The sequence below is a fragment of the Exophiala dermatitidis genome, assembly GCF_000230625.1.
Source record: "Exophiala dermatitidis NIH/UT8656 unplaced genomic scaffold supercont1.3, whole genome shotgun sequence".
In the NCBI taxonomy this organism is placed as follows: domain Eukaryota; kingdom Fungi; phylum Ascomycota; class Eurotiomycetes; order Chaetothyriales; family Herpotrichiellaceae; genus Exophiala; species Exophiala dermatitidis.
The window spans coordinates 1,545,063-1,570,939 of NW_008751648.1; the positions used below are offsets into that span (position 1 = coordinate 1,545,063).

Genomic DNA, 25,877 nt, shown 5'->3' on the forward strand with positions numbered 1-25,877 from the left:
TATATTACGTAATATTTATAGATTATAGATTTATATATTAAAAAAACTATTATAGATACTATATAGTATCGTGGTCGAGCGGTATCGATACCGCTATCGCCTATAATTTAAAAAAGAAAAATTCTAACGGTAGTCTTAAAAAGCTAAAAAAGAAAAAAAAAGTGCTCCTAGTAGGATTCGAACCCTCTTTTTTTTTTTTTTTCGAACTACTATAGTAGCTGATACGTAATCTAGATCCGATCCGGATTAGAGAAAATCAACAGATTAAGCCTCCGATCTAGGATGGGCCGATTAGCTTTAGACCTATATTAGATCTAGTTCGGACCTAGTTACATAGTACTAAACTAGATCAAATCCTAGATCGATCCTAAATCGGTTTCGAGCTAGTCTCGAATTATAGTAGAACTATATCGGATACGTATTTGATTCTCCGAGTCTAAACAGTTTCAAACCTATATTAATATAGTATTAATACTATACCGATCCTATAGAGGGTGGACACCTATATATTAAGCGAGCGTATAATAGTAGTTAAGCGTACAGTTTACTATAGGTTCTTCGAGTATAGTTCTACTAGTAGTAAAAAGAGATATACTAGTTCTAAGATCAATTTAAACCCTACTTAAGGGTCTAAGTTGTAGTCGAGGCTAGACGCAGTATTAATACTACTGTATATATTAAGCCTAGAAATTAATTCGGAACCGGCTCTAATACGGCGCTAAACATTAATTTTGTGATTAATCTACTTAAGTATATTAGGTCGGATCGAAACCGATTTAGAACCGATTCAAATCCGTAGTAGAATCGATTTTACTACCTAGGTACGGTTCGAGACCGTATCGGATACTATATCGAAACTGTATCGAAACCGTATTGAAACCGTATCGAAACCGTGTTAACACGGTGTTGACCCTACCTAGGTAAGTACTATGTATGGCCCCTATAGTAACATTAGTATCTTTACCGTTGCGTGTCGCGTATTACGATTTGGGAAAACCCTAGTTAGGCTCCTATATATTGAGGGGGTAGGCACCTATATGTTAGAGTTAATATATTTTAACGTACATACCTTACAGCGCAATGCGTAAACCACAGTACTGGCCTCCTGCAAAGGCTCAATCCGGGATCGATCTAGGATTAGACCTAGTTTAGACCTAGGATCTAAACTAGGTCCGAACTAGGTCTGAACTAGGTCTAAACCGGATCGGATCCTAGATCGGAGGCTTAATCTATTAATTTTCTTAGATCCGAATCGGATCCGGATCGGATCTAGATTACGTACTAGACTACTATAATAGTATAAAAAAAAGAGAGTTCGAACCCTATTAGGAGTACTTTTTATTTCTTTTTTATTTTAAGACTATTATTAGAATTTTCCTTTTTTAATTTATAGGCGATAGCGACGTCGTTACTACTCGACTACGACGCTATTTATAATAGTTTTTTCGATATATTAATCTAGAATCTATAAATATTATATAATATATTAATTTAAAAAAAATTTAATTTTTAACTAGTTAGCCTATAGCGATCTCTATAGTAATTCTCTCGTGATCCTCGCGTAATCTACGATACGTTATTTAGCCTATAAGTAATTCTCGAGTAGGGTTCGATTAGGATTAGAGTAGGGTCGATATAGCTTCGATATAGGACCGATATAGGATTAATCCTTTATAGAAGGGCATGTATGCAGTCTACGGCCAATAGGCGGTAGTTCTACCGTAGGTATCTTTCTACCGTAAATCTGCCGTAGAAAAATATTTCTACTCTACCAAAAAAGAAAAGCGTATAATTTTACTAGTATATCTATAATATCGGTTCGACTTAATACCCTATAAGGTGCCCACCCCCTCTAGATCGATACAGTATCAATACGGTTTCCACCACAATTCGAACCCGGTTCGAAACCGATTCGAATACAATTCGGAATCGGTTCGAAACTAGTTTAGAACCGTTTACGGGTTTAAGTATATTGAGATCGTATCCGCTCTACTTACTTAATTCGCGTATATCGCTCGTTCGCGTATATCGCTCGTTCGCGTATATCGCTAGCCCGCGTATATCTACTATATACGTCGTACCTCCCTAATTATTATCTAACTACGCGACTTCTACGCCTCCACCTCCTACGTGCTATATAGGTATATAGTATTGAGCGGCCTGTTTATCTTCCTACTACGTCGGGCGTCCTGTCGAGCGTCCTGTCGAGCGTCCTGTCGAGCGTCCTGTCGAGCGTCCTGTCGAGCGTCCTGTCGAGCGTCCTGTCGAGCGCCCTGTCGAGCGTCCCGTCGAACGCACTATTGATCGTCCTACTACGCGTGTATCTACTCGAGCGTCCCGTCGAGCGCACTATCGGACGTACTGTCGGACGAATGCACGGTCGAACGCACTATCGAACGCGCTATCGAACGCGCTGTCGAACGCGCTGTCGAACGTCCTGCTACGCGTATACCTACTCGAGCGTCCCCTCGAACGTACTATTAAAGGTACTGTTGAACGTGTAGTTAGGCGTACAGTTAGGCGTGTAGTTGGGCGTCCAGCGGTGCAGTTAGGCGTGCAGTTGAGCGTAGACCTTTTCAAATATAGTAGTTCTACTAGTAGTAAATATAAAAATAGTTATAGAATCGATTTATAGCCGTATCGAGGCTCTAAACTGTATTCGAGGCTCTAAACCATATATAGTATTCGAGACTTAATACCGTATCAATACCGTATTAATACGGTATTAAGCCTCGAAATCGATTCCGAATCGGTTCTAATACGGCTCTAAACGTTAATTTTATCACCGATTTAAGTACGCTAACTCGGATCGAAACCGGTTTGGAACCGTAGTAAAACCGTATTCGATACGGCTCTAACACGGTTCTACTACGGTTTCAAACCGTATCGGATACCGTATTAAAACCGTGTTGATACGGTGTTGATACGGTGTTAATACCGTGTTGATATACCGTGTTGATATACCGTGTTGATCTACTCTACTACGGCCTATATAGTAGGTTTCTTTTTTTTCTTTTTTTCTTTTTTCTTTTTTTAATGTACTACGAGAAAACCTACGTTCTAAACCGCTACGCTATTACTACGATTATTATACCGAGAATTCTCCGAAAAATTTCGAGACTAATTATATTTGATCAAAATATAAGCTCTTTACTAGTACTAAATAGTACTAGTACTTCTACCCCTAGATCGTATATATACCGTAGGTATTTATCTACCGTATTTCTACCGTAGATGGATTTCTACTGTGGGTCTACCGTAGACTGATATGGCAGTTGCGCGGTAAGGTAGTACTAAGTAGCCTATATCTACTGTAAGATTAGTTCTACAGATACCAGTCTAAGCACCTGGTGGTTAAGTACTAAAAGTCTGAATAATTTTAAGTCGCAACCTATATCGACTGTATATTGACCCTATATTTATTTGTCCTTTTCCCTTGAAGAAACCGTACAGTACATATTTACCACCTAGCAAATATCTCATGTCGAAGCAAATCATTGCTTAACCTTCAACACGGCCTTGCCGAAGTTCTCACCCTTCAACATGCCGACAAATGCCTCTGCGGCATTCTCCATGCCTTGCCATTCGTGAATCTTGGCCTTGAAGGTGCCATCCTTGAGCCAGCGCGACACATTCTCCCTGTGGGCCTGGGCGTGTTTCGGACCCATGTTGGCGTCACCGACCATAAAGCCTCTCATGGTGAGACGCTTGACGACGGTCTGGAAAGTATTGCGGATAGGGTAGCGTTGGTCGGGAGGTAGATTGTATTGACTGATTTGGCCACATTCGACGATCCTATGCAAAGCAAGAAACAGTTGTGTCAGCATTAATTGGGTTCTTTTATAATGGGACAAGGGGAGGACAGCATGCTGCCGGGGATGTAGCGGTTCGCCAAAAACAAAGGGAACGGGCATAGGGAATCCGAATAACCGGGCCTGTCGCATTGCTATATTTTGACTTACCGGCCAAACAGTTTCAACGTCTCAAGGGCGCCCTCGAGCTGTTCACCACCGACGTTGTCGTAGAAAATGTCAATGCCCTTGCCGTTCGTGAGACGGTTGATAACGTCCTTTGTCGACTTCTCCTTCTTGTAGTTCCAGCCGCCGTCGAATCCAAGCTCCTTTGTGATGAACTCGAGCTTCTCGTCGCTGCCGACGCTGCCCAGCACGGTCAAGCCCTCGCGCTTGGCGAGCTGGCCGACCAACTGGCCCACGGCACCCGCCGCGCTGCTGACGACGATGGTCTCGCCCTTCTTCGGCTGCCCGATCTCATAGAGCGACGAGTACGCTGTCAGACCGGGCATGCCCAGGGCGCCCAGGTAATGCCGGATATCGTCGGGTCCGGCGCTGGAGTCGATCTTGCGCGGCTTCTGGCCCGAACCAGAGGGCTTGTACACGTTGTATTGCTGGACTGGTAGGACGTGCTGCACAATGTCGCCCTCACGAAACTCGGGATCATCGGACTTCAGAACCTTTGATAACGTGGCCGCCGCAATGGGTGAGTTGACAGGGATGGCTGGCATGTACGATTCGACCTTCGGGTCGCGCAACAGGCCGCGCAGATACGGGTCAAACGAGACATAGAGTGTTTCCAGGACCAGACCGTTGGGCGGCGCCGGCTGATCAAGGTCGAAACCTACATCTTTGACGGTGATGTGCTCGCCTGGGACAGGCAGTGCGGTAGGGACCTTGGTGAAGATAAGTGATAGGTTCTTGGTCGACATAGCGGCTGTGTTAGCTACACCTAGACAACCGAGAGCGTTCAGAGTTGTGACAAGTTCACGGGGATGCCAACAAGTATGTGTAACAGTTTCGGTATCGTGGGCTTGGACGGAAGTTGAATGTTGAGACGGAGCAAGAGTGGGATGGATTATATTGATCACCTCTACTATACTTACCACTGCAGGTCTTTATACAACACTGTGCAACGCTATGTCACATTTGTCAGCGGAGAGGTCTTCGAAGTACCCACATTCTGGATAAGCCCGGATGCCTCATGATCAGGGCAAAACAGTACATGGTATGGCAGAGGGACTGTGAGAGTTACCGTCGCCAGGTCCAAGAGGAGTAAATCTTGCGTCATGACAAGTGCAAACTGCAAGATTGCCGAGGCATAAGCGACTGAAAGCATTAATTGAAAACTGCAGAGCCTCATCCCGGTCGCCCTGGAGAATTCTGCAGCAAACGACGGCATTCTCTGGGTCTCTTTGAGATCAGATAACAAACCAACTCCCCGGAGGATATACCTAACCTGGACCATATTGTTCAAAATTGATCCGTTATTCGACCGAGATCCATTTTCTCAGCGAGCCGGGAGTCTCAGTCACCGCTCCACGCATTAGATGGTGCGTGCTGTCCGCGCTCTTCCGCCGTACAACTTGGGAGGACCCGATGTGGTGAGAGCACTACTCGCTGATCCTCTCTATATTATGGACCAGCACTGTCACAGTATTGCATTCATGAACAGACAAGGTACTGACTGCCTGTCTGACTTCTTCTGGCCTCGGCACGCCGCTGGAGCACACATCACAACGGAGGATTAACAGTTTTTCTCCTTCCAAGCCACATGCATATGTAGTGGAAATTCAAAGACAGGGAAGTATAACTGCAATTCTTTCGAATTAAGCTGCAACTGTACAATACAAAGTCTTCTACCTCAGCACAGCTCTGCCAAAACACTCGACTTCTCTCCGGAATAAACCCGCCTACGCCGCGTTGCGGCTCATGTCGTTTCTTATCCGGTTGTAGTCAAGGAGGCCTTCGATCGAGCCCACGGCGGAAATAGCAATGTCGCGATCCCAGATCTTCTTCTGGGCGAAGCGCATCACATCCTTCTCGGTGATGGCACCAATTACCCTTTCGATCTCTGCAGGGTCCATCCTTCTTCCGGTAGTCACAATCTGTCGGCCAATGTCCTCGGCCACCGCAGTCGTGCCGTCAAGAGACAGTAGGATCGAGGCTTTCAATTGAGCCTTAGCCCGTTCGGTCTCGGCCTCGGAAACATTGAAACACAGTCGGGTCCATTCTCGAAGAGTGAAATGGACGAGATCGTCGAGCTGGGTCTTGTTCTCAGACACAAGGTAAATACCCCATAGTCTAGATCAATTCGGTTAGCACGAAGACTTATCTGGTTGAAACCACGAATTTAGACCTACCCGGTATCACTGTAGCTGGTGGAGAAACTCATGAAGCTGTTGGCCAGTTCATTGGCATGGACGAAAGTGCTCAGACGGCTGCCCAGATAAGGGGAATTGCCCATGGCGCGGTCCCAGTTGCCAACAATCGCCTGGGTGACGAGCGCCGTGAAGTAGTCGTCATCCTTCCAGCTGACACCTTCAACGGCAATCGCAATGTGTGCAGTAGGGATCGTGTCATCCCGAATTCTGACCTCGGAACCAATGAACTCGGGCTTGCGCTTTTGCTCAGCAGCCAATTCAGCAGCATACGAGGTGGCTGGCGCCGTTCGGAGCGAGCCAAAGTGTTTCTCGGCAAGCTGGACGAGCTGCTCGTGCGGAATGCCACCCGCGCCGACAAGAACCATGCGATCGGCCGTGTAATTGGTGCTGATATAATCCACTAGGTCCTGACGAGAGATTGTCTCAATGTTCTCCCTTGGTCCGAGAATTGTTCGTCCGAGAGGCTGGTTCATGTAGGCGGTGGCGTGTAGATGATCGAAAACCACCTCTTCTAGTTGTTTGTCAACCTCTTCTTGTTCCCGCAAAATAACATCACGTTCTCGTTCGACGGCGGCCGGATCGAGTTTTGAGTTCTGAAGGATATCGGACAGAATATCGACCGTCTTGGGAACATCGGAGTTGAAACATTTCGCGTAATAAACGGTGTTTTCTCGCTGTTCGCTATGTTAGGAACTTGTCATATCTGGGAAATAGCGCGGCATACCGAGGTGTAGGCGTTCAGGTGGCCGCCCATATTCTCAATTTCCAGCTCGAGCTGGTGCTGGCTGCGTCGCCCAGTGCCCTTCATCAATTTAGTCTGTGTCCCTCTAGCCCTCGCTTTCAGCCTTACCTTGAAGGCGAGATGCTCAAGGAAATGAGCGGTGCCATTGGTCTTGTCTGTTTCTGCTCGACTTCCAGCATCGATCCAAACACCAACTGTCGAGGTCTGCGCCCATGGTGAGTGTTCGGTCGCAATCTGTTACTGATCAGCTAGGCTCTCGCTTGCATCAGTATCGGTTCGAAATACCGTCAGACCGTTGGAAAGTGTAGTGCTCTCGGTTCTGGTAGGAGTGACTGGGTTGGCGTAGCGGCGGAGAGGCGATTGAATAGCCTTGAGAGCTTGCCGGCTTCGAAGGGAACGCTGGAGATTCAGCGCCAACCGCTGAGACGCCATTTCGAAGGATGAACAAGGACACACGGGCGGTTTCGGCAGCTGTGGCGTGCGTTGAAGATGTTGAGCTTCGAAATAGGTGTGTACTGTGAGAAGCTCCCATTCAAGATCATGGACTTCTGCAGTGCTTTGCAATTGGCGCTAGTCCCGCCAAGGCAATTCTCTTTACACCTCTTCTGATTGGCCAGCCCTGCTGACACAGCCTGACCAGAGCATGCTCCCATCCTAGTCGTACAACGTTGTATCCAGCCTCTAAAGATCCTATACATCTATGCCAGTATCTACGTAGGGCATTGAGGACGGGGCGTTACCGCCAGGCATATTGAGATTGCGCTACATTAGACCCTAGCTCCAATTCGTGCACCCGCTATTGCGCAAAATTCCACATATTCTCCCCCGTATCCAGCGTTGTTCCCTCAAAATCGAAGAATGGCATCCCCAGTCCCATGGCAGGGTCGCCAAAATCAAAGGCAGTTGGGTCCAGAGAATTGTAGTCCGGGCCTGCGGTCTGTCCATTTGTTGTCCGCTCGGGCGTGTCAGTTTCGGTGGGCTGGCTGGGCGATGCCAGTGACTGATCCGGCCGCAGTCCGTTGATCTTGCGGTCTTTTGGACGCGGTGGCCCCCCTAAAGTCTCCGCCATCTTTTCCAAACCCTCTGCCATCCGGTGGATCAGGTGGTCCTTTCCAACATCCGTGGCTTTGAATTGTTGGGCCAAAGCACCTATTAGTTTTTGAAACCGAGCTTTGTCGACAAACAACTGCTCGCTGTGCTTCGTTGCAACCTTGAGCAGGAACATGCTGGCAAAGGCAATCATTCCATGTATATGATGAGGAACATAGGCGATGGCCTGTTGGCCATCTTTGTCTTCCAAGAGCAGGTTGATGATCGCAGTGGCCGCGAACACGGCGGCCGATGCATTCTCGAGAAAATGGTCCGGGATGATGGCACCGTTCTCGGGGAGTCCTCGAAGCACGTACGATTGCAAGTATAGTTTAGCCCAGTGGTAGTGCATAACCGCCCCTTTGTTTGGCCAGTTGCCAATATAGTGGCTAGGATCTGTGTCCCGTTAGTGAAACGCTCAAGGAGAATCATCCGGTTCCCTTACTGTGCCTGGAGAACCTTGCAATCCAATCATCTAAATCCCGTTCAAATCCTGCAATCTTGCTAAGGGCGGAATCTGGTAGGACTGAATTCGTGTCTTCGGGGCCAAGAGTCTCTCGGATCTGATTCATCAGGTACATGAGACAAATCTGCCCTGCTATTCTGCGATCGGCGTCGGTCGAGAGCGAACATGCCAGATATGCCTCCCATCCAGTGATATAGCTCTCATTATCGCGCATGATTGACGAGCGGCCGTAAAGAATGGAAAGATGATGGTCACAGATATAGAGGGCGTATAAGACACGTATCCCATCTATAGCCTCCTGCAATCTTCCTTGGTCGACCTTGCCCGGGATTCGTATCGAGTCTGTGATATCCTGGTAGAATCGACGTAACTGGAACTCGCTGGCCCGGCGGATGGCGTATCCAGAAAGGGTCCATGAGATGTCGCTTAACCAATAAGACCCTAGTACCAGTGCTCTCAGGTACTCCATGTCGATTTTCCTTTCGAACATTGCATTGGCCACCAGCCTCCGGTACTCTTTGCTGCATATTGAATACAAGTGACCCAGCTTAGTATCGTGCAATGCAGCAACAGTCAAAATACATGCAGTTAACGTCGGTGAGCGCCGTCGGAAGGACTCCAGATCTTTGTAGTCCGGGCACATATGCCAGATATAGGGATCAAGCTTGCTGAGGTAATAGTTTGCCAGGTATTCGGCGTCTTCTTGTTTTATGATACCACGGGCTATGAAGTCCGTGTCACGGAGTTGTTTGCATATTCGTGACTGGTCGTCAGTCAGATTCTCCGTGGCTCTCAACGAGCGCATGCCAGTGATCTGATACAGCGACTCGATTGGGACGTGTGACAAGTTGTCAGCAACAGGGGTGACCTTTGGTGAGTTATCGGGCGATTGCTCGTCGTCATCTTGGTCGTTGTTTTCGTCCTGGTCGAAGAAAATTGCTGGGTCTTGTGTTGAGGTAAGCATCTGCGGTAATGCCGGTAGCTGCAGTGTCCGGACTATTTCCTCCACGGCCGAATAAAGAGCTGTTACGTCCTTCGTTACTGCTGCCTTCCATTTGGAGTCCTCCGACATAAGGGTTTGTAAACTCTTGTTTAGTCGACATGACAGACCTCGCTCCTTACATCGTTGACATGGAGGGTCTCCATGCATGATGCATTTTATCTATGATTCCAGCACTTAGTTCCATCCTGACAATCTTCCAGAAGAATCATACCTTTTGCTTCCGACATGCCGCACATGCCTTCACCTTTCTAGATATTCCGGGCAATTTGGTAGATTCCCCAGTATTTCCATTGGTGGAATTGGTTCGCTGCGGTTTTGGCGGGCCTTTGGCAAGAAGTGGAGGCTCATCGAAGGAATTGCGTATCTTCCTCGGGGACGTTGACTGGGTCGGTGAGGTGAAGGAATGAGGCGATGCTGAGGAAGCAGCCCGTTGAAGGCTGGGAGCAGGTCGTGGGGAGGGCATATTGGCCTCCTGCCAACTCCGTTTCGACATGACGGCGCGGACGGATGGTATCAAAAGAATTCGTGTGCACGGGTCAAGGGCAGCAGGACATTGGAATGCCTATCCGAAGCATCGACATTGGCTTGGAGGCTGCTGCTGGAACCAACGCAGGCCGCAGACTACAGGCGATGACTGTTTGGAAGTGCAGTGTGGGTAGCGACGAATACACAACTTGAAGCGGAGAAAATACGAGTTGACCCAAGACCCCTGCCGTACTTAGTTGGGTGAGACCCCGATCGCGTGCCAGACCCGCGCAACAAAACCCACCCGCACTCCGCGTTATTCATGTTGCCCTGTACAATGTACAGTGTAACTCTTGATATGTTCTTCGCCAACCCCAGGTGGCCGGACAATTGAAGGCAGGCTTGTCCCCGGCTAACAGTGAACTTGAAGGAACATGAGAAAAATCCAATTGCCATCGCGTATCTGCACGCATAGTAGTTCGCCCCGGCATCATGTTCAAGCTGCATGCGCAGCCTGTAACAACACGAATTGAATGACGGGCAATTGTCACCAGCAGCCCTGGAGCATTCTCTTGGCTGCTACAGGGAAACCTGAGGTAGGCATGAAATACATGAGTTCTCACAATCCGTTTCGATATGCCAGATCACTGGATGACAATCACACATATGTTTCGATGGAAAGTGAGCTTGAGACTCTCACATCGCCGGGCTGAAGATAGCTGTCATGATCTTTTTTGCTTTGCTGAGGCTGAGCTGCTAGCAATGGATACTATTATGGCACAGACAACGCTCTGGTACTTTGCCGCGACCTCCTTCGCACATACCTATCCTCATACAACCACACGGGACTGTGTACTGGGTGCAAAGAGAAGTGCAATAGTACTCTACGCAATTCGTGCATCGCTTGCTCCATGGCGCAACTTTAATAGGATCTACGCAGGTACCTGTATACCAGGTATTTCCTCGCTATGGCAGGATAAATAATTTCACAGAGCGACATTCGTAGACTGCTTGGAAAATCCAAACGCTTGAAGCGGCTGGACATCTTTGTACCTGGTAGGTACGTCGGGACTCGCCAGTGAGTCGAAAAGGATCAGAACGCTCCAAAGGCTCAAAGAAGACAGTCTGCCTTTTCAGCAGCTGCTCTGTTGGCGTTGAAGTGCACTGGTCCGAATGATCGTCCAGAGGCTGCTGTCGGCCGTTATTGCTCTGACGAGATTATAGTACGAGGAAATATATTTATTTGACCGAAAGTAGTTGTTACGCCGTCCAGCGGCAGCAGAACCCGATTTCCGTGTTTCTGGCTGGATTTCTCGCTGCATCCATAAGCATGGGACCCTCGGCCAGGCGTCTGAACGTTCCAGTATATCAGGTAGTACTACAAGATACCTGGGTATGTACATGTATTCAATATTTGGATAGTACCTACCGGTACCTAAGGAATATACCGGCTTCCAGTTTTGAATGCACCAGTGGCAGTGTGAAATGGAAAGGCCTTGATTGGTTCGGGAGAATTTCCTTGGCGGGTCGGAAGCATGATTGAAGCATCTCCATCTCAGTCGCTCCATGATCCAACAAGTCGAGTCTCTCTGATCACTGCGCCTGCCCTTCCAGCAAACGTCCGGCTAACGTGGTTGTGCATTCAACATGGCGGCAGCATCGAGAACGACCCTGCTCCGGCAGTCTCAGCTCCTCACCTCGTCCTGTCGAGGCTTCTCGTCCACTACCCAGCCACTTCGCATCCTCCGAACTGCGCCGTCCTTATCGTCGCGACCCTTGTTGGCAACGAAATGGTCACCAGTCTCTCGAGTGGCCCCTTTCTCGACGACAGCACAGAAAAAGATTCTCCCGGCAGGTCCCCAGGTCATCCAGGGAGGAGTCAACGACCCGGCGCCTGTTCCGAAGCCGGATCCTCTCCATGGAAGCTACCACTGGACTTTTGAACGATTGCTGTCCGTTGGGTTGGTCCCATTAACGATTGCCCCTTTTGCTGCTGGGTCGATTAGTCCAGCGCTGGATGCAGCACTCATCTTTTCTATCATCGTGCACTCACATATGGGCTTCCAGTAGGTTGCGTCTTAACCGATGCTCTATATTCAGTGCTAAAGCGCGCCAGGTCAATTGTCATCGACTACATCCCCATCAATAAACATCCGACTGCGAGAAAGGCGTTCATGTGGCTGTTAAACTTGGCTACCGTCGTTGTTGCGATCGGATTTTACGAGTTCGAGACGAACGACGTGGGCGTCACGGAGGCAATCAAGAGAATCTGGCATGCTGGCGCAAACGATGCAACCATTGGCAAAACGGATGTGTCGGCGCTTGGTCACGATGGAAAACTCAAGCATCTGAAATGATGGCCTCCATAAGCTGAGGGATGCCTCGGACAGGGCCGTTGTATATGACTGGTTGAGATAAACAGGAGTTAGCAAATAATGTCAGTTATTGAGCATTTCGTTCTCATTTGCTTCAATTCTCTATACCAGATTCAATACCGAGTACTGGCACCCTCCACCTGAACGCCAGCCGCCCGATGCACCCAAAAATTTCTAGTCAATTGGTTCGTCCTCCTCCAGCAGCGCCTCTCCCGTGAGAATATCGTCATCATCCGACTTAGCCATCACTTTCTCTATGAGCTTCAGCGTCGTTCTTAGCGGCAGTCCAACAACATTGTCAAAGCTCCCTTCTATTCTCTCTACCAGGATGGCTCCAGTGCCTTGGATACCGTAGCCTCCTGCCTTGTCCGCGCCTTCTCTGGTCCGCACGTACGCCAGCAGCAGCTCATCCGTGATTTCATGATCGAACTTGACCGTTGTCTCCTCCGTGGCAGTCTCCAGAGCGTAGCCTGGATCTCGTGCGCTCTCCAAAGAGGTCATCACGGCGACAGCTGTATAGACTTTATGCACCCCGGTATCTCGCAGGCCTTTGAGCATGTTGATGTGATGGACCTCACTCCTAGGCTTTTCTAGAATCTCGCCGAGGCCACTGACCACGATCGTGTCGGCGGCTATTATTAAAGCCGGTTCGCCCTTCTCTTCATTGTCCACTTCCTGCTTGTAGACCGTCAATGCTTTCTGGGTTGCCGTTGCGAGGACGTATTCAAAGGGCGAGAGCGATTTTGGCAGATTCTCCTCGAATTTGGAAGGCACAACCTCGACATTTGTGAGGCCTATCTGGGCAAGCAACTGTCTCCGTCGCGGCGATTGTGATGCGAGAATGACCCTTTTCCCTCGCAGCATGTTCAATGCGGGCAACTCGAGAGGTGGGGGAGGTCGCAAACGACGAGGCGGAGCCCCAGGTTGAGGCACCTGGGGAGGGACCGACAGTGCCTCGTATGATGGCGGCGCATCCGTCGGAGTTTCAGTCTTTGAGTCTGTCATCCTGCAGTACTATTGCTGTGCAGTCGCTGCTGGATAGAAGTTTGTTGCTGGGCTTGGATCGTCCACGAATTCCGCCGCGTGTCTCCCCGGGACCATCTCGGGCCTTTGGTGTTTTTGGCGGTGGCAGAAAAGTTCTGGGGAAAAGTCCCGCAGTCAGAACACCGATTTGCGCCATTGGAAAGACTTGAGTCATAGTCGGACTCATCACAAAGCCTTGATATCCTAACCCGAGTTCCCTAAGACCTGTTTGACTGTTCACCTCTTTAGTCAGAAGCTCAAACGCAACCATGGCAACTACTCTGCATTTACGGTCCGAGTCGAAGCCTCTTGAGCATAGATCTGCTCGTACGTTGACCGACTGCTCCCGCTGGAGCTCATGACTGACTGTTTGCAACCAGTGACCCCCACCACGACCAAGGCCCTGATCGAGGCGGGATACAAGGTTCACGTGGAAAGGAGCCCGGAAAGAATATTCGATGACTCGGAGTTCGAGGCCGTAGGCGCAACCCTTGTGCCCGAGGGCTCGTGGGTCGACGCTCCAGCAGACCACATCATCATCGGACTCAAGGAGCTGCCGGAGGACAACTGTATGGACCAATGTCCCAAATCATGAAGATCACCTTGCATTCCTGACAATGACACAGTCCCGCTCAAGCACACTCATGTCCAGTTCGCGCACTGCTACAAGAACCAGGGTGGCTGGCAGGAAGTCCTTTCCCGCTTCCCTCGAGGCGGTGGCACGTTGCTCGACCTAGAGTTCCTGACCGATGATTCTGGACGGCGTGTGGCAGCTTTCGGATACCATGCAGGCTATGCTGGTGCAGCACTCGCTATTATGGCGTGGGCACACCAGCTCCAGAACCCAACTGCGAAACAAATGCCAGGGGTCTCGAGCTACCCCAACCAGGACCTCCTGGTTGACGACGTCAAGGCCAAGATGGCGGAAGGGGAGAAGATTGCAGGCCGCAAGCCTACGGTGCTAGTCATCGGGGCCCTCGGTCGCTGCGGTAGGGGTGCGGTCGACCTCAGCAAGCAGGTCGGTATCCCCGATGAGCAGATCATCAAATGGGATATGGCCGAGACGGCCAAGGGCGGACCCTTCAGCGAGATTGTCGAGTCGGACATCTTCGTGAACTGCATCTACCTCTCTGAACCTATCGCGCCTTTCCTCAACAAGGAGTCGCTGTCATCGCCCAAGCGCAAGCTCTCTGTTGTCTGCGATGTCTCGTGCGACACCACAAACCCGCACAACCCGATTCCGATCTACACCGAGAACAGCACGTTCGCGAACCCCACTCTGCCAGTCCCTGGCTACGAGAACCCTCCTCTTTCTGTGATCTCCATTGATCATTTGCCCAGCTTGCTGCCACGTGAGGCAAGCGAAGCCTTCAGCCAGGCGCTTTTGCCTAGCCTGTTGACTCTGAAGGACCGCAAGAACTCGAGAGTCTGGCAACAGGCCGAAGAGCTATTTAACAGCAAGGTGGCTACGCTGCCTGAGAACTTGAGGCAAAAGGAAGTCTAAACAAGGATAGAATCATAAAACCAGAATAGATACCCCAAAAGACGGTCTATTCAAATGAAACGCTGTGTTTTGGTGCGAACCTCGACTATCCTGAGCTACAAGATGGCCTGTGTAGTCTTATTGCTTTTAAGACATCGACATTATGAGGTTCTCATTTTATCAGCCCACAGTAAGCGGAGGCTCAGCGGGGAGCCCTGATCAGGTCTTCCACGAGCAAACGGTGGTACCATCTACCCCATCTCCTTTCTGTAATATGAGGATAACATTGCATCTGCTCGCCAATCCGTCGTGCAGTCTTACAAAACCATCGCATCGTTCCCGCCGACGTCGCCAATCTTCCGCTTCGAGCCTGTTGGTGTCGACGCCGAGTCCATCTCCTCAGTGCCATCGTCGATGTACTCTGATATCTCCCATTCAACCGAGGTAAACCCATCTGGGCTGACTCCAACACCACGCCTAATGTTCTGGGTACGGCCCAGACGGCTTCCCTCGAGCAACTCCTCAAACCAAGCCAGCCCTCCACTTCTACCGGTCCGCTGTGTTCGAGTGAGCCCATTGTTCTCGTCTTGTGTGACTATCGTTTGCTCTGTTGGAGCTTGGACCAGACTCCGTTGGGCACTAGTAGGCTGGACATCCTCGAGCTCAAGCTCTTCAGGGAGCAAGTCCAAGTCCTGAAGGGCATGTAGATCTCGGCTCAAAAGGCTGCCCAGGGTAACGTTCATGTAGTCGGCTTCGGATCTTGGTTGTTCGGTCCAGTATGACAGGTGTGTTCCACAGTAGCCGCAGAACACCCGTTGGGTATGTGGTGCATGTAAAGGCGTGAAAGTGCGTCGGATCGAGGAATGCGTTTCGTCAGGGAAGAAGGCTTGGGTCGACGAGAAGTACCAATCTAGAGGCACCCGCAGCCATGCTGTTAACGGTGTGGCTTGACTTCGTCCTGAAAGAGAAAGCCATTAGTTCTGTGTATAGATATCGTCCAAGGGATGGAGCAAACATACTACTGTCGCTGCTATCGTCAAAGAAGACTTGTGCCCGCTCCGTTGCATCTTCCGGAACAACCACGGAATACATATTGCGGCCGCAGTTGCAGGCACCTTGAAGAGGTCTTAGTCTGCTCATGTTGTCGAGTGTAAGAGGAAATGTTTCGTGAATGAGGTTACTTTGCAGAGTGTTGGCGAGTGTTTGTGAAGCAAACAAAATAGAAATGCGGCTTTTTAAAAGGCTGAACGGAGGGTCCTACTATTAGTATGACGGGGAAGCGAGTTCGATGTGTCTCGACAGAAAGTGGCGGAAGTTGCAGTTCCACGGGTTTTAGCCACATGCGAGTGGCTTTAACGCCGCCGCAGAGGCTCAGCCCACTTCAAGTTGAAGTCTAGCACGCCGCGGCTCATAGAGCAGAGTAAACCTTAAATGGAAGTCATGGGAATCTTGCTCAGGCTACACCGGTTAGGACGATGATTCTTCACACAGATTCTGTGCACAGTACACCACGTTGATTCAAGGATCGCAACCAGTTTCAGCCTCCATAGGCGTGGCCAGTCCTCAAGTGCCCTTGAGAGTTGTTTGGAGCTCCGCAACTACTGGCAGTTCCTCACATATGACATTGGTTGAATCTGGGCATGGGAAGGCTTACTCGCCTTGAGTTCCACATTATTGAAAAACCCCCCACGCTGAGCTTCTTGGGCCAATGCAAGCCTCGTCGCTTGCCTGGAGCATCTAACTGAAAATAAACACCGGAGATCTGAAGCACGATGTCCAAGGAGGACGCCACGGAGTCTGGTCCCTCGTCTAGGGAGTCGTCAGAGGGGTCGGAAGCCCGACAATCATCCGCAAGGAGGCCCAGCTCTGGCAAAAAATCAAACAAGGTAGCCAAACCACGCCTAACAGCAAGTCAGAAAAGCTTCAACCACAAGGATGCCGAAAACAAGCGGAGGACTGCAATTAGACAGCGCTTTACGGAGCTCTCGCATATGGTGCCTGGTGCCGAGGGCCAGGAGAGAAGTGAGCAAGTGATGTTGAGCAAGACAACGGAGTTCTTGCGAGCCATGCTTCTTGAACAGCGACGGCTTATAGAAGTGGCCGATTCACAAGGGATTCAGGTTGACCCTGGTTGGAGGTTACGGGATGATGACCTTGGCGGACCGGGTTGGAAGGCGAAAAACATGGAGCAATATGAGTCCAGCAAGCAGAAAAAAGGCACAGGAACCGCGCAAGCGGGCAACAATGGAGACGAGAATGACTAGTCGTCCAGCTTGTTGTTGCAAACGCACATCAAAGGATTGGCCGCTCAACTTTGGACGCTGCCTGGATAGGGTTGGAACGGTCAGTGATGAGATGAGATGCGCCCAGCGTAACATGAGAGCTTCACGGAGAGAGAAATGGAATGATATGTGGAGGTTCTTTTGTTTTTGAAGTAAGGTTGGTTAGGAGAGAGAAAGTCCTTCTGCGCCTCTGCCTAAGCGGCATTAACGCCTGCGGTGAATTCTGCCGCGTCTTCTGACACCATATTGCCCAGGACAACAAACATCTGAATTCGCGCCCTCTTACCCTCCGGACACAACAGTACGCGATTATAATCTTGTCAGACTTGTTCACGCACAGCCTTGAAGCAATGTCCCTGTTCCAAGGAGGGCACGGTCACGCCGGTGCGAACAATGCGGCCCAAGGTCGAATATCGAGAAAGCCTACTGGACTCCGTTCTCGAAACATCACACCACAGACCGCTCCTCTCCCAACCACTGCTGTGTCCTCCAGCCTCTGCACCGCTACAGTGAACTCTCCCCCTGATTTCAATTTCCGCGGGCAGCCTTCTCCTCTGAATCCTACTTCATCCGCTCCACGAACTAGAAAGAAAAGCTGGATCAGTAGTGCATCACAGCATCTGCGCCTGAGAAAATCACGGGAGAGGATGGACTCGACAAAACATAGCATTACTTCGGCGACGACCTTGGCGTCTCCAGAGCCAGCGTCAACCCGCGACTTCACCGTGAGTGTTTCAAGGTCAAGCTTAAGGATGGTTACTGAATCAAAGAAGGGTCAAGCACATACTTTTTCTGCTTCTCGGCCGCCCAACTCTGACCGGCGAAACCGTCCCCTACCTCGCCAAAGCCCTACCGACAAGCCTTTACCCAGTCTTCCTGTGGCAGCGGTCAAGGTCGGATCACCCGTTCGCCGATCCCTCATTGACTGCTCAGAACGTCCTCTACGTCGATCCATATCACCTTCTGGGGGGCAGGGCTGTGAGCATGACCACTGGCCTACCATGGCACCTGTAAAACCCAGCCCAGGTCCAGCCGCGCCCCCAAAGGCCGGATCTGTAGTGAAGCCCAGCTTGGGCGAAAGCATTATTGAAGGAATGCGCGGACTAAATATTGAAGATACTAAGGAAGGAGACAGTCACCACCCTCCCAAGTTTCATTTCTCGAACAGTGCTGCGAAGTCTGGCAAGGCATCAAACAAGGCGTCCAATAGCAAGGCATTGCTTGATGTTCCCAACCATACTTCCGACCGACCGCTCTCTTCCAGCCAACTTCCCAAGCCAAGAGACTCCATGCTACAATCCCTGGCACGCCATGTCGACGCCCCTTCTGCTCGACAGACCAAGACCTCGGCGATGAGACTGCGTCGGTCTATTGGCAAAACAGCTTGGGGATCTGCTGAGAAGAAGCAGGAGAAGGATGACCACCTGCGTCCAATTCAAGAGAAGGGCCAGTCGCAATCAAAGGCAAGAGCAAGACAACTCTCTCCTGGAGGACCTTTCCGCTCGCAGTCGCGTGGTCGGTATGCCGTCACGGCTCGGGGATCACCATACACCATTCCATCACGTTTGACTACAAAGTCCCACAAGGCAGCCCATGATGCTGAAGACCGCGCAGAATTTAGCCCGAATGCGGCGGTCATGCCACTCAGAGACGAGCAACTATCGCATGGTCGTGATCCCGCTACCACGGGTCATGCTGTCCCATCCAAGCAAGCACTTCGTCAGAGTTCGATTCCCCTGCCAAGCCGGGGTCAGCCTCGAGCAAAAACTGTGGACGGCAATGATTCCACTGATGAGACTAAGCGTTCAGATGAAAAGAGAGACACGAGTGTCCCAGAGCATACATGGGCTGACCTGGCTCCTACGCCTGCTACAATCGCTCGACATAACCGCCACCCACATGAGACTCAGTCCAAACAAGCGCCTCAACTTCTGGACGTCAAGCAAGTCTTGTGTACCCCTCCGCCTCATGATGACGAGTCTCAGATGGGGAGCGAGGGCTCTGCAGCTGCTGTTCAAGGCTCCGACTCATTGGGCGGCTTTCGTATTAGACGCGTTCGAAACACACCTGAGGGAGGACCAACGCTCCGCATCAATGACTCAGCATCTAGGATACTCCTGGGCGAGGAATCTCAATCCGGCACTCCTGACATGGGAGATCTGAATGTCACATTGAATCAGAAGGAGAGTGTTCCAGACCTCCCTGAGCCACCGGCAACGAAGGACCAGTCTCGACGGGCTAGTGCTTTGCTGACACGTCCCCTTTCATTTGCAAGAAGCATTACCGAGCGATCTCAGGGTCAATCTAAGCATGGCGACGATGAAGAGACCCAGAACCTGATTGAAAACGACAAAAATGATGGAACCGATCTGCCTGCAGAGCTTCCAGGAAGTGACTTGAGCATTCGTGAAAAGCCCTCGTCTCATTCTATAGCCTCTGTGGATGCAACCGAGGCGGCACCACTGGATGTGACAGAAAAGCGGGGCAGTTTGTGCTTCAATCATTCGGACTGGCCCGGGAAAGAATTCGCAGACTTCAAAATCTCCAGTGACTGTCCACAACAGAGGGACGGTCCTTCACCTGACCCTTCTGCCGCCGAGGCAAGCAAACCATCGTCAAGCCGAACTTCTGTGCGGTCGAGGCCGTCCACCATTGTTCTACGTCAAGCACCAACCAAAGAGATATCACCCTTTCTCTTTCAGGACCTTGAACAAGAAAAGGCAAGTCAGCAGAAATATCTCAGAGACATCCTGGACGACACAAAAGGCTCGGAAAGTGACAGGGCGTCAGGCTCAGACTTTCCGCCTCGTACATCTTCACGGAAGCCCAAGCCACCGCCAATCATCGTATCTTCGCCAGAGCGTGGACCACCGGACGGGCAGGGATCAGCCCGAGCAGCGAGAGCATATGAGGTCGATCCGACTATTTTTCCAGAACCAAAGAATGTGAAGGCGTTTTCCCAGAGTATCAGTCCGAAAACCGATTCATCCAAACCACGCAAAGCCCCGCACAAGCTGTCCTATACGCCCTCGTCGAGCAGCAGGAAGGTCATTTCCAACATTCGCGGTCTCTTTCACAAACGATCAGTGGATTCCAGTGCAGGGTCGGATATTACGTCTTCCGGCAAAGCCCATCTCCAGGGCTCTCTGCGACGCAAGCCAGCACCGGGGGGGCTTAGACTGACCAATCCCCTGTCGTCGGACTCTTCAAGAACCACCGGGCTGAACCCGAATGACACTCATTACAAGAACGCAACCCCGGGAGGACGACCGGTCTTGCGCAACCCTTTCATCAGCCCTACCACTCCATTCACAGCGACTGTCAGACCGTCTCCTCCTCCAACTTCCCCATCGCCGTCGAATATTGCTTCTCCTTCGCTCTCGTCTGGATCTGCAACATCCCCGACCACTTCGCCCTCGTTGTCTTCAGCAACAAGCCTTACACATACACTGCTCGACCTCGCACGGGCCGAAGCCGACCCTCAACGTAAAACAGCTCTCATCGAACTGTCGAAGACTATGGTGGGAGTGGTCAATGCGGCGCGAGACGCGGAAAAGGCAATGGAGAAAGCGAAGATGGAGGCCGCTCGGGCGGAGGTGTCCTGGCTCAAAGTCCAGAAGGAGGTCAGTACTGTCGAGGTCTCTATGAGAGGTCTGTTGGAGCGAAGTACACCGCGGGAGGCATAGAAGTCCATGAATTGAGATCGGCAGGCCCTCGCCGGAGTCTCAAAAACCAGTCCTCCATGCGCTAGGAGTCTGCTCGCTGCCAATTATTGGATTCGGTGTGGTTTTCTGCGACGGTTTGTCTACGTGTGTATTACAAGCTTCTTGGCTTATTTCTTTGATGGGCTCTTCTTTCCCTTGTGCGGCCTCAAGCAGGGGCTCCAGGTCAAGTTATGCATGGCCAGGCTTTCGAAGTGAGAGTGCCTGCAAATGTGCGATTGTTATCCTGGTTACGTTGCCAGCGCTTAGTCGTCCCGGTCATGGGCGTTTGTTTGGCTAGTTGATTTTTCAAAGGAGAACATGGGACCCAGATCAGAGCAAAACCAGGAAAGATGTAAGCTGTCTGTGCTGTTGGTGTACTATGCATTTGTGTCTTACTTGACCTGGACATGGGGCTCTCTAGATACGAAGATTTGTTTGTTTGTATGAGCCTAGTAAGGCTCAGAAGTCTCAGCCAGCTGAGGCCTGGGTACTAGTAATTCTTCCTCAATGTGAGACGTCGCCGCTTTCTAAGCTCTACCATACTTCGTATCCTGTGTTCTTGTGGTATGCGTGAAATATAGTGGCCATGGTAGATTACAGTACTATGTGCCTAGTGGTTGGTTCTCGAGCGGAGGGTGGAGTACAATTTGAAGCATGATTTGCTTGTAAGTTAAATCAAAGCCGGTTCGGAATTATAGCTAAAGCGTAGTATATGTATAGTACTAATACAGATTATATTAGAGCCCGATAATTTAGTATATATTAAAACCGTGTCAGTACGATTTCGGAACTATTTACGGCATCAAATATATATCAAATACAGTTCAGAATCGGTTCAGAATCGGTTTAGAGTCGATTTAGAGTCGATTTGGAAACCGGTTCGTGAGTAGTTCGACCTATTAGGTATATAAACTACTAGTATATATTAACTTTATTTATTCAAATCCTAAGATTATAATCTTTAATATTATATCGATATCTACCTACTATAGAACTAAGATAGTATTAGTATCGTAATAATATTATAATAATATAGTTCTAAAACTATTTAGGTAATCTAATATATATTCGATATAGTTTAACTATAATTTAACTATACTAGTAGTTTGAAACCGATTCGAAACCGATTCGTAATCGATTTGGAGCCGGCTTAGAATAGTATACGAGTTTAAGCGTATTAAGATAATAATTTGTGTATTTTATATAGTAAGACTACCGTTAGAATTTTTTCTTTCTAAAATTCTAGGCGATACTATATTAGCCTTGTATAAAGGCTTAATCCGGGATTAATCTAGGATCGATCTAGGATTAGATGTAGTTCGGATATAGTTACTAAACTAGGTCTAATTCTAGATTGATCCTAGGTCGACTACTATATCAGGTCGGAGGCTTAATCTATTCTTTTTTAGTTTAAGGCTACTAGTACCGTTAGAATTTTTCTTTTTAAAATTCTAGGCGATACCGACGTCGTTACTACTCGGTTACGATACCTAGTACTTATTTTCGAGACTTATACTAGTATCTATAATCTATAATTATTACGTAATATACTGTATTTTTATAAAAGAATTAAGTTGTTAAAAGTAAGTTATTCTCGGTATATTAAGTGATCCTATAGTGATCTCCGATATATTATATAGTAGTTAGCCTATAAGGGATTCTATAGTAATCCTATAGTGATTTCTATAGTAATTCAGTAATTCTCGAGTAGGATTAGAGTAGGGTTAGAGTAGGGTTAGAGTAGGGTTGATATAGTATTATATATCGATTCTATATCAATTCTAGATGAACCCTTATTAGGCCAGCATATGTATCACTTAATATACAGTACTAGCCTTCTATAAAGGCTTAATCTAGGATCGATCTAGGATCAGATCTAATTTAGTAACTAGATCCGAACTAGGTCTGATTCGGGTTCGAACTAGCTCTAATCCTAATCGATCCCAGATCGATTACTAGATTAGAGGCTTAATCTATTAATTTTCTCCGATCCGGATTAGAGAAAGATTACGTATTAAGATAGTAGTTAGGAAAAAAAGAGAGAGAGTTCGCTCGAGATACTAAGTACTCTTTTTTAGTTTAAGACTATCGTTAGAATTTTTCTTTTTTAATTTATAGGCGATATCGACGTCGTTACTACTCAACTACGATACTATTTACAATAGGTTCTTCGATTAATTAATCTATAATCTATAAATATTACGTAGTATATTAATTAAAAAAATAAAATTTAAACTAAGTTAAGAAGTAATCCTCGATACGCTAGTTACATAGTACATAGCCTATAGCGATCTCTATAGTGATCCTCTCGTAGTCGTCTCGTGATCTACGATACGTTATTTAGCCTATAAGTGATTCTCGAGTAGGATCCGATTAGGATTAGAGTAGGGTCGATATAGCGTTAATATAGGATCGATATAGGATTAATCCTTTATAGGAGGGCATATATGTATATTTTTCAATAAAATTAAATCTTCTAATTCTTTTTAAATTAAGTCAGTAAGTAAGTGATTCTTTACTATATACATATATGCCCTCCTATAAAGGATTAATCCTATATCGATCCTATATCGACGCTATATTAACCCTACTTCGATCCTAATCTAATTCTACTCGAGAATCACTATAGGATTACTTATAGGCTAAATAATATATCGTAGATTACGAGAGGATTACGAGAGAATTACGAGAGGATCACTATAGAGATCGCTATAGGCTAACTAACGTATCGAGAATCACTTCTTAACTTAGTAAAAAATTTTAATTTTTTTGAATTTATATATTACGTAATATTTATAAATTATAGATTAATATATCGAAAAAACTATTATAAATAGTATCGTAGTCGAGTAGTAACGATATCGCTATCGTCTATAAATTAAAAAAGAAAAATTCTAACGGTAGTCTTAAACTAAAAAATAGTACCTCGAGTAGGATTCGAACTCTTTTTTTTAAAAAGCTATACTAGTAGTATTATAGTAGCTAATACGTGATCTAGTTCCGATCCGGATCTGAGAAAATCAACAGATTAAGCCTCCGACCTAGGAATCGACCTAGGATCGACCTAGTTTAGACCTAGTTCAGGTCTGATCCTAGATCGATCCCGGATTGAGCCTCTATAGAAGGCCAGTACTGTAGGCCATAGTAGAGTAGATCAATTGTGTACAGTGTTAATACCGTATCAACACGGTTTCGATATAGTATCCGATACGGTTTCGAACCGTAGTAAAACCGTAGTAGAAACGGATCCAGTACGGCCCCGAACCGGTTTTGATCCGTGCTTAAATCGATAATAAAATCAACGTTTGGAACCGGTTTCGAACCGTAGTGGAATCGATTTCGAGGTTCAATACTATCTTGATACGGTGTTGAACCTCGTAAACCTCGAGAGTCTCGAATACGGTTTAGAGCCTCGATACGGTTTCTACGTTTACTAGCACTACTTTACTAGCACTACTTTAGTAGAACTATAATCGAAAAGGTCTACGCTCAACTGCACGCTTAACTGCACGCCCAACTGCACGCCTAACTGCGCGCTTACAGTACCCCGACAAAAGTCACCGGGCAGACTCCACAATTTTGCGCCACCTCAACTACACCCCCTATACGCCTAATTCTCTTCTACACCTAATTTATTAGTAAAAAAGAAATAGTTATAATCATTCTATAGCTAATTAATAGGGTAATAATACTATCTCTTCCGATTCTATTAGTAGGACGTATACTAGCCTTTAGCCTCAATAATAGCGTTCATACGGTTATCTATTAACTTAATAAGACCTCTTATGCGCCGAGCAGGAATACTCGCCCATACTCTACTAATAATAGACGTAAATCGTGCTCGAATCTCTTCGGAATCTCCAGTAGTATTCTTAAGCTTAGGATTAATAGTATTAACAAGTTGCTTAAGCTCCTACTATAGGTTTTCTATCGGGTTAAGATCTAGCGAATACGGCGGCTATTCCATAAGGACTATTCCGTACGATTCGAACCACGCTTTAACCTTTTTAGCCGAATAAATAGGCGCGTTATCTTATATAAAGATCCGACCGGGCTCCTAGCACCTTAGGATATTCTTCTCGAGTACTTTAATATAGGAATTGGCCGAATATCCTAGCTTTTTAGCCTCGAAGTCTCGCTCTAGTATATAGGCGTCGAATGCCTTAGATCCCTAGATTGCTACCTAAATTATAATAGTAATATCTTAAGATTTATCTTTTTTATAAATATATTCCTTCTTCTACTTATTAGCGGATATTCTAAAGACCTACTCTCGCTTATTACTCGAGCCTCGTTAAATTAAGCATTCGTCGCTCTAGATTATATTAAGCTAGTCTTCCTACGTCTAGTCTTTATACTCTAAAGCCTATTTAAGTCTTTTATCGGTATAATCTTACGTTAATCGAGGCCTATATTTAGTAAGCTATCTTCGAATTCGATACTTACTAAGTATTCGCGTAATAGTCTTATCGAATACTACAATACTAGTCTATTTAGCTAATTCGCCGTATATAATCTTCGGGTTTTTTCGTATAATACGTAGTATAAGTCGCTCTAAACGCTTACTTACTTTTTTAGGTCTTCTAGATCTAGACTATGGATTTAGCTATAGTTTATATAGAATATTATATATAGAACTTTTGGGTAGATTTAAGAGCTCGGCGATTTCACGCTCTATTTTCCCATATAAACGGGCCTCTATAACTTAGCCACGTATAAATTCCGTATACTTAGATCTTATAGGCATTATATAAATAATCTTATAATATTAAATAAAGAACTAAATAAGCAATTGCTATACGAAGAATACAGGTAGGTATATAGAAAAATATGGTGCGGGGAATCTGCCCGGTGACTTTTGTCGGGGTACTGTAACAGTGCGTTCGACAGTGCGTTCGACAGTGCGTTCGACAGTGCGTTCCATAGTACGTTCGACGAGACGTTCGAGTATATGTAGGTTTACGTGTTGCAGGACGATCGTAGGACGCTCGATAGGACGCTCGACAGGACACTCGACAGGACGCTCGATAGGACGCTCGATAGGACGCTCGATAGGACGCTCGATAGGAC

At 47.8% G+C, this 25,877-nt stretch overlaps 9 protein-coding genes across 9 annotated transcripts; 4 read left to right on the forward strand and 5 right to left on the reverse strand.

Annotated features, from left to right (window-relative positions):
• Positions 1-3,351: 3,351 nt before the first annotated feature.
• Positions 3,352-5,098, reverse strand: HMPREF1120_03552 (uncharacterized protein). The gene is made up of 2 exons (XM_009157628.1): positions 3,963-5,098; positions 3,352-3,795 (listed from the first exon to the last, which is right to left on the reverse strand). The coding sequence occupies exons 1-2, from the start codon at positions 4,721-4,723 to the stop codon at positions 3,495-3,497; spliced, it is 1,062 nt and encodes a 353-aa protein (XP_009155876.1). The 5' UTR covers positions 4,724-5,098; the 3' UTR covers positions 3,352-3,494.
• A 493-nt stretch (positions 5,099-5,591) lies between these two features.
• Positions 5,592-7,558, reverse strand: HMPREF1120_03553 (mitochondrial-processing peptidase subunit beta). The gene is made up of 5 exons (XM_009157629.1): positions 7,203-7,558; positions 7,026-7,151; positions 6,900-6,977; positions 6,155-6,849; positions 5,592-6,095 (listed from the first exon to the last, which is right to left on the reverse strand). The coding sequence occupies exons 1-5, from the start codon at positions 7,347-7,349 to the stop codon at positions 5,705-5,707; spliced, it is 1,437 nt and encodes a 478-aa protein (XP_009155877.1). The 5' UTR covers positions 7,350-7,558; the 3' UTR covers positions 5,592-5,704.
• Positions 7,559-7,646: 88 nt separating this feature from the next.
• HMPREF1120_03554 (uncharacterized protein) lies at positions 7,647-10,141 on the reverse strand. The gene is made up of 3 exons (XM_009157630.1): positions 9,687-10,141; positions 8,452-9,634; positions 7,647-8,402 (listed from the first exon to the last, which is right to left on the reverse strand). Exons 1-3 carry the CDS (start codon positions 9,966-9,968, stop codon positions 7,714-7,716), a joined length of 2,154 nt encoding a protein of 717 aa, XP_009155878.1. The 5' UTR covers positions 9,969-10,141; the 3' UTR covers positions 7,647-7,713.
• A 1,173-nt stretch (positions 10,142-11,314) lies between these two features.
• HMPREF1120_03555 (succinate dehydrogenase (ubiquinone) membrane anchor subunit) lies at positions 11,315-12,397 on the forward strand. Its single transcript, XM_009157631.1, has 2 exons — positions 11,315-12,006; positions 12,057-12,397. Exons 1-2 carry the CDS (start codon positions 11,588-11,590, stop codon positions 12,295-12,297), a joined length of 660 nt encoding a protein of 219 aa, XP_009155879.1. The 5' UTR covers positions 11,315-11,587; the 3' UTR covers positions 12,298-12,397.
• On the reverse strand, positions 12,270-13,478 carry HMPREF1120_03556 (septum formation protein). The gene has a single exon (XM_009157632.1). It carries the CDS (start codon positions 13,318-13,320, stop codon positions 12,490-12,492), a length of 831 nt encoding a protein of 276 aa, XP_009155880.1. The 5' UTR covers positions 13,321-13,478; the 3' UTR covers positions 12,270-12,489.
• Positions 13,296-15,149, forward strand: HMPREF1120_03557 (saccharopine dehydrogenase [NAD+, L-lysine-forming]). Its single transcript, XM_009157633.1, has 3 exons — positions 13,296-13,665; positions 13,719-13,907; positions 13,965-15,149. The coding sequence occupies exons 1-3, from the start codon at positions 13,608-13,610 to the stop codon at positions 14,840-14,842; spliced, it is 1,125 nt and encodes a 374-aa protein (XP_009155881.1). The 5' UTR covers positions 13,296-13,607; the 3' UTR covers positions 14,843-15,149.
• Positions 14,885-16,188, reverse strand: HMPREF1120_03558 (uncharacterized protein). The gene is made up of 2 exons (XM_009157634.1): positions 15,841-16,188; positions 14,885-15,779 (listed from the first exon to the last, which is right to left on the reverse strand). The coding sequence occupies exons 1-2, from the start codon at positions 15,959-15,961 to the stop codon at positions 15,139-15,141; spliced, it is 762 nt and encodes a 253-aa protein (XP_009155882.1). The 5' UTR covers positions 15,962-16,188; the 3' UTR covers positions 14,885-15,138.
• A 405-nt stretch (positions 16,189-16,593) lies between these two features.
• HMPREF1120_03559 (uncharacterized protein) lies at positions 16,594-17,085 on the forward strand (the record flags this gene model as incomplete). The annotated part of the gene is made up of 1 exon (XM_009157635.1): positions 16,594-17,085. One exon carries the CDS (start codon positions 16,594-16,596, stop codon positions 17,083-17,085), a length of 492 nt encoding a protein of 163 aa, XP_009155883.1.
• A 368-nt stretch (positions 17,086-17,453) lies between these two features.
• On the forward strand, positions 17,454-20,789 carry HMPREF1120_03560 (uncharacterized protein; the record flags this gene model as incomplete). Its single annotated transcript, XM_009157636.1, has 2 exons — positions 17,454-17,828; positions 17,877-20,789. 2 exons carry the CDS (start codon positions 17,454-17,456, stop codon positions 20,787-20,789), a joined length of 3,288 nt encoding a protein of 1,095 aa, XP_009155884.1.
• Positions 20,790-25,877: the final 5,088 nt, after the last annotated feature.

Excerpts from the sequence above, each read along its gene's own strand:
- HMPREF1120_03555 (XM_009157631.1), top strand. The coding sequence starts at position 11,588 with ATGGCGGCAGCATCGAGAACGACCCTGCTCCGGCAGTCTCAGCTCCTC. Across the intron at positions 12,007-12,056 it reads CACTCACATATGGGCTTCCA|GTCAATTGTCATCGACTACA; the intron begins GTAGGTTGCGTC and ends AAAGCGCGCCAG.
- HMPREF1120_03552 (XM_009157628.1), bottom strand. The coding sequence starts at position 4,723 with ATGTCGACCAAGAACCTATCACTTATCTTCACCAAGGTCCCTACCGCA. Across the intron at positions 3,796-3,962 it reads ACGTTGAAACTGTTTGGCCG|GATCGTCGAATGTGGCCAAA; the intron begins GTAAGTCAAAAT and ends TGCTTTGCATAG.
- HMPREF1120_03553 (XM_009157629.1), bottom strand. The coding sequence starts at position 7,349 with ATGGCGTCTCAGCGGTTGGCGCTGAATCTCCAGCGTTCCCTTCGAAGC. Across the intron at positions 7,152-7,202 it reads CACTTTCCAACGGTCTGACG|ATTGCGACCGAACACTCACC; the intron begins GTATTTCGAACC and ends GATCAGTAACAG. Across the intron at positions 6,850-6,899 it reads ACCTGAACGCCTACACCTCG|CGAGAAAACACCGTTTATTA; the intron begins GTATGCCGCGCT and ends CATAGCGAACAG.
- HMPREF1120_03556 (XM_009157632.1), bottom strand. The coding sequence starts at position 13,320 with ATGACAGACTCAAAGACTGAAACTCCGACGGATGCGCCGCCATCATAC.
- HMPREF1120_03554 (XM_009157630.1), bottom strand. The coding sequence starts at position 9,968 with ATGTCGAAACGGAGTTGGCAGGAGGCCAATATGCCCTCCCCACGACCT. Across the intron at positions 9,635-9,686 it reads CGGCATGTCGGAAGCAAAAG|ATAAAATGCATCATGCATGG; the intron begins GTATGATTCTTC and ends CTGGAATCATAG. Across the intron at positions 8,403-8,451 it reads TGCAAGGTTCTCCAGGCACA|ATCCTAGCCACTATATTGGC; the intron begins GTAAGGGAACCG and ends AACGGGACACAG.
- HMPREF1120_03557 (XM_009157633.1), top strand. The coding sequence starts at position 13,608 with ATGGCAACTACTCTGCATTTACGGTCCGAGTCGAAGCCTCTTGAGCAT. Across the intron at positions 13,666-13,718 it reads TCTTGAGCATAGATCTGCTC|TGACCCCCACCACGACCAAG; the intron begins GTACGTTGACCG and ends GTTTGCAACCAG. Across the intron at positions 13,908-13,964 it reads GGAGCTGCCGGAGGACAACT|TCCCGCTCAAGCACACTCAT; the intron begins GTATGGACCAAT and ends ACAATGACACAG.
- HMPREF1120_03558 (XM_009157634.1), bottom strand. The coding sequence starts at position 15,961 with ATGAGCAGACTAAGACCTCTTCAAGGTGCCTGCAACTGCGGCCGCAAT. Across the intron at positions 15,780-15,840 it reads TGACGATAGCAGCGACAGTA|GACGAAGTCAAGCCACACCG; the intron begins GTATGTTTGCTC and ends TTTCTCTTTCAG.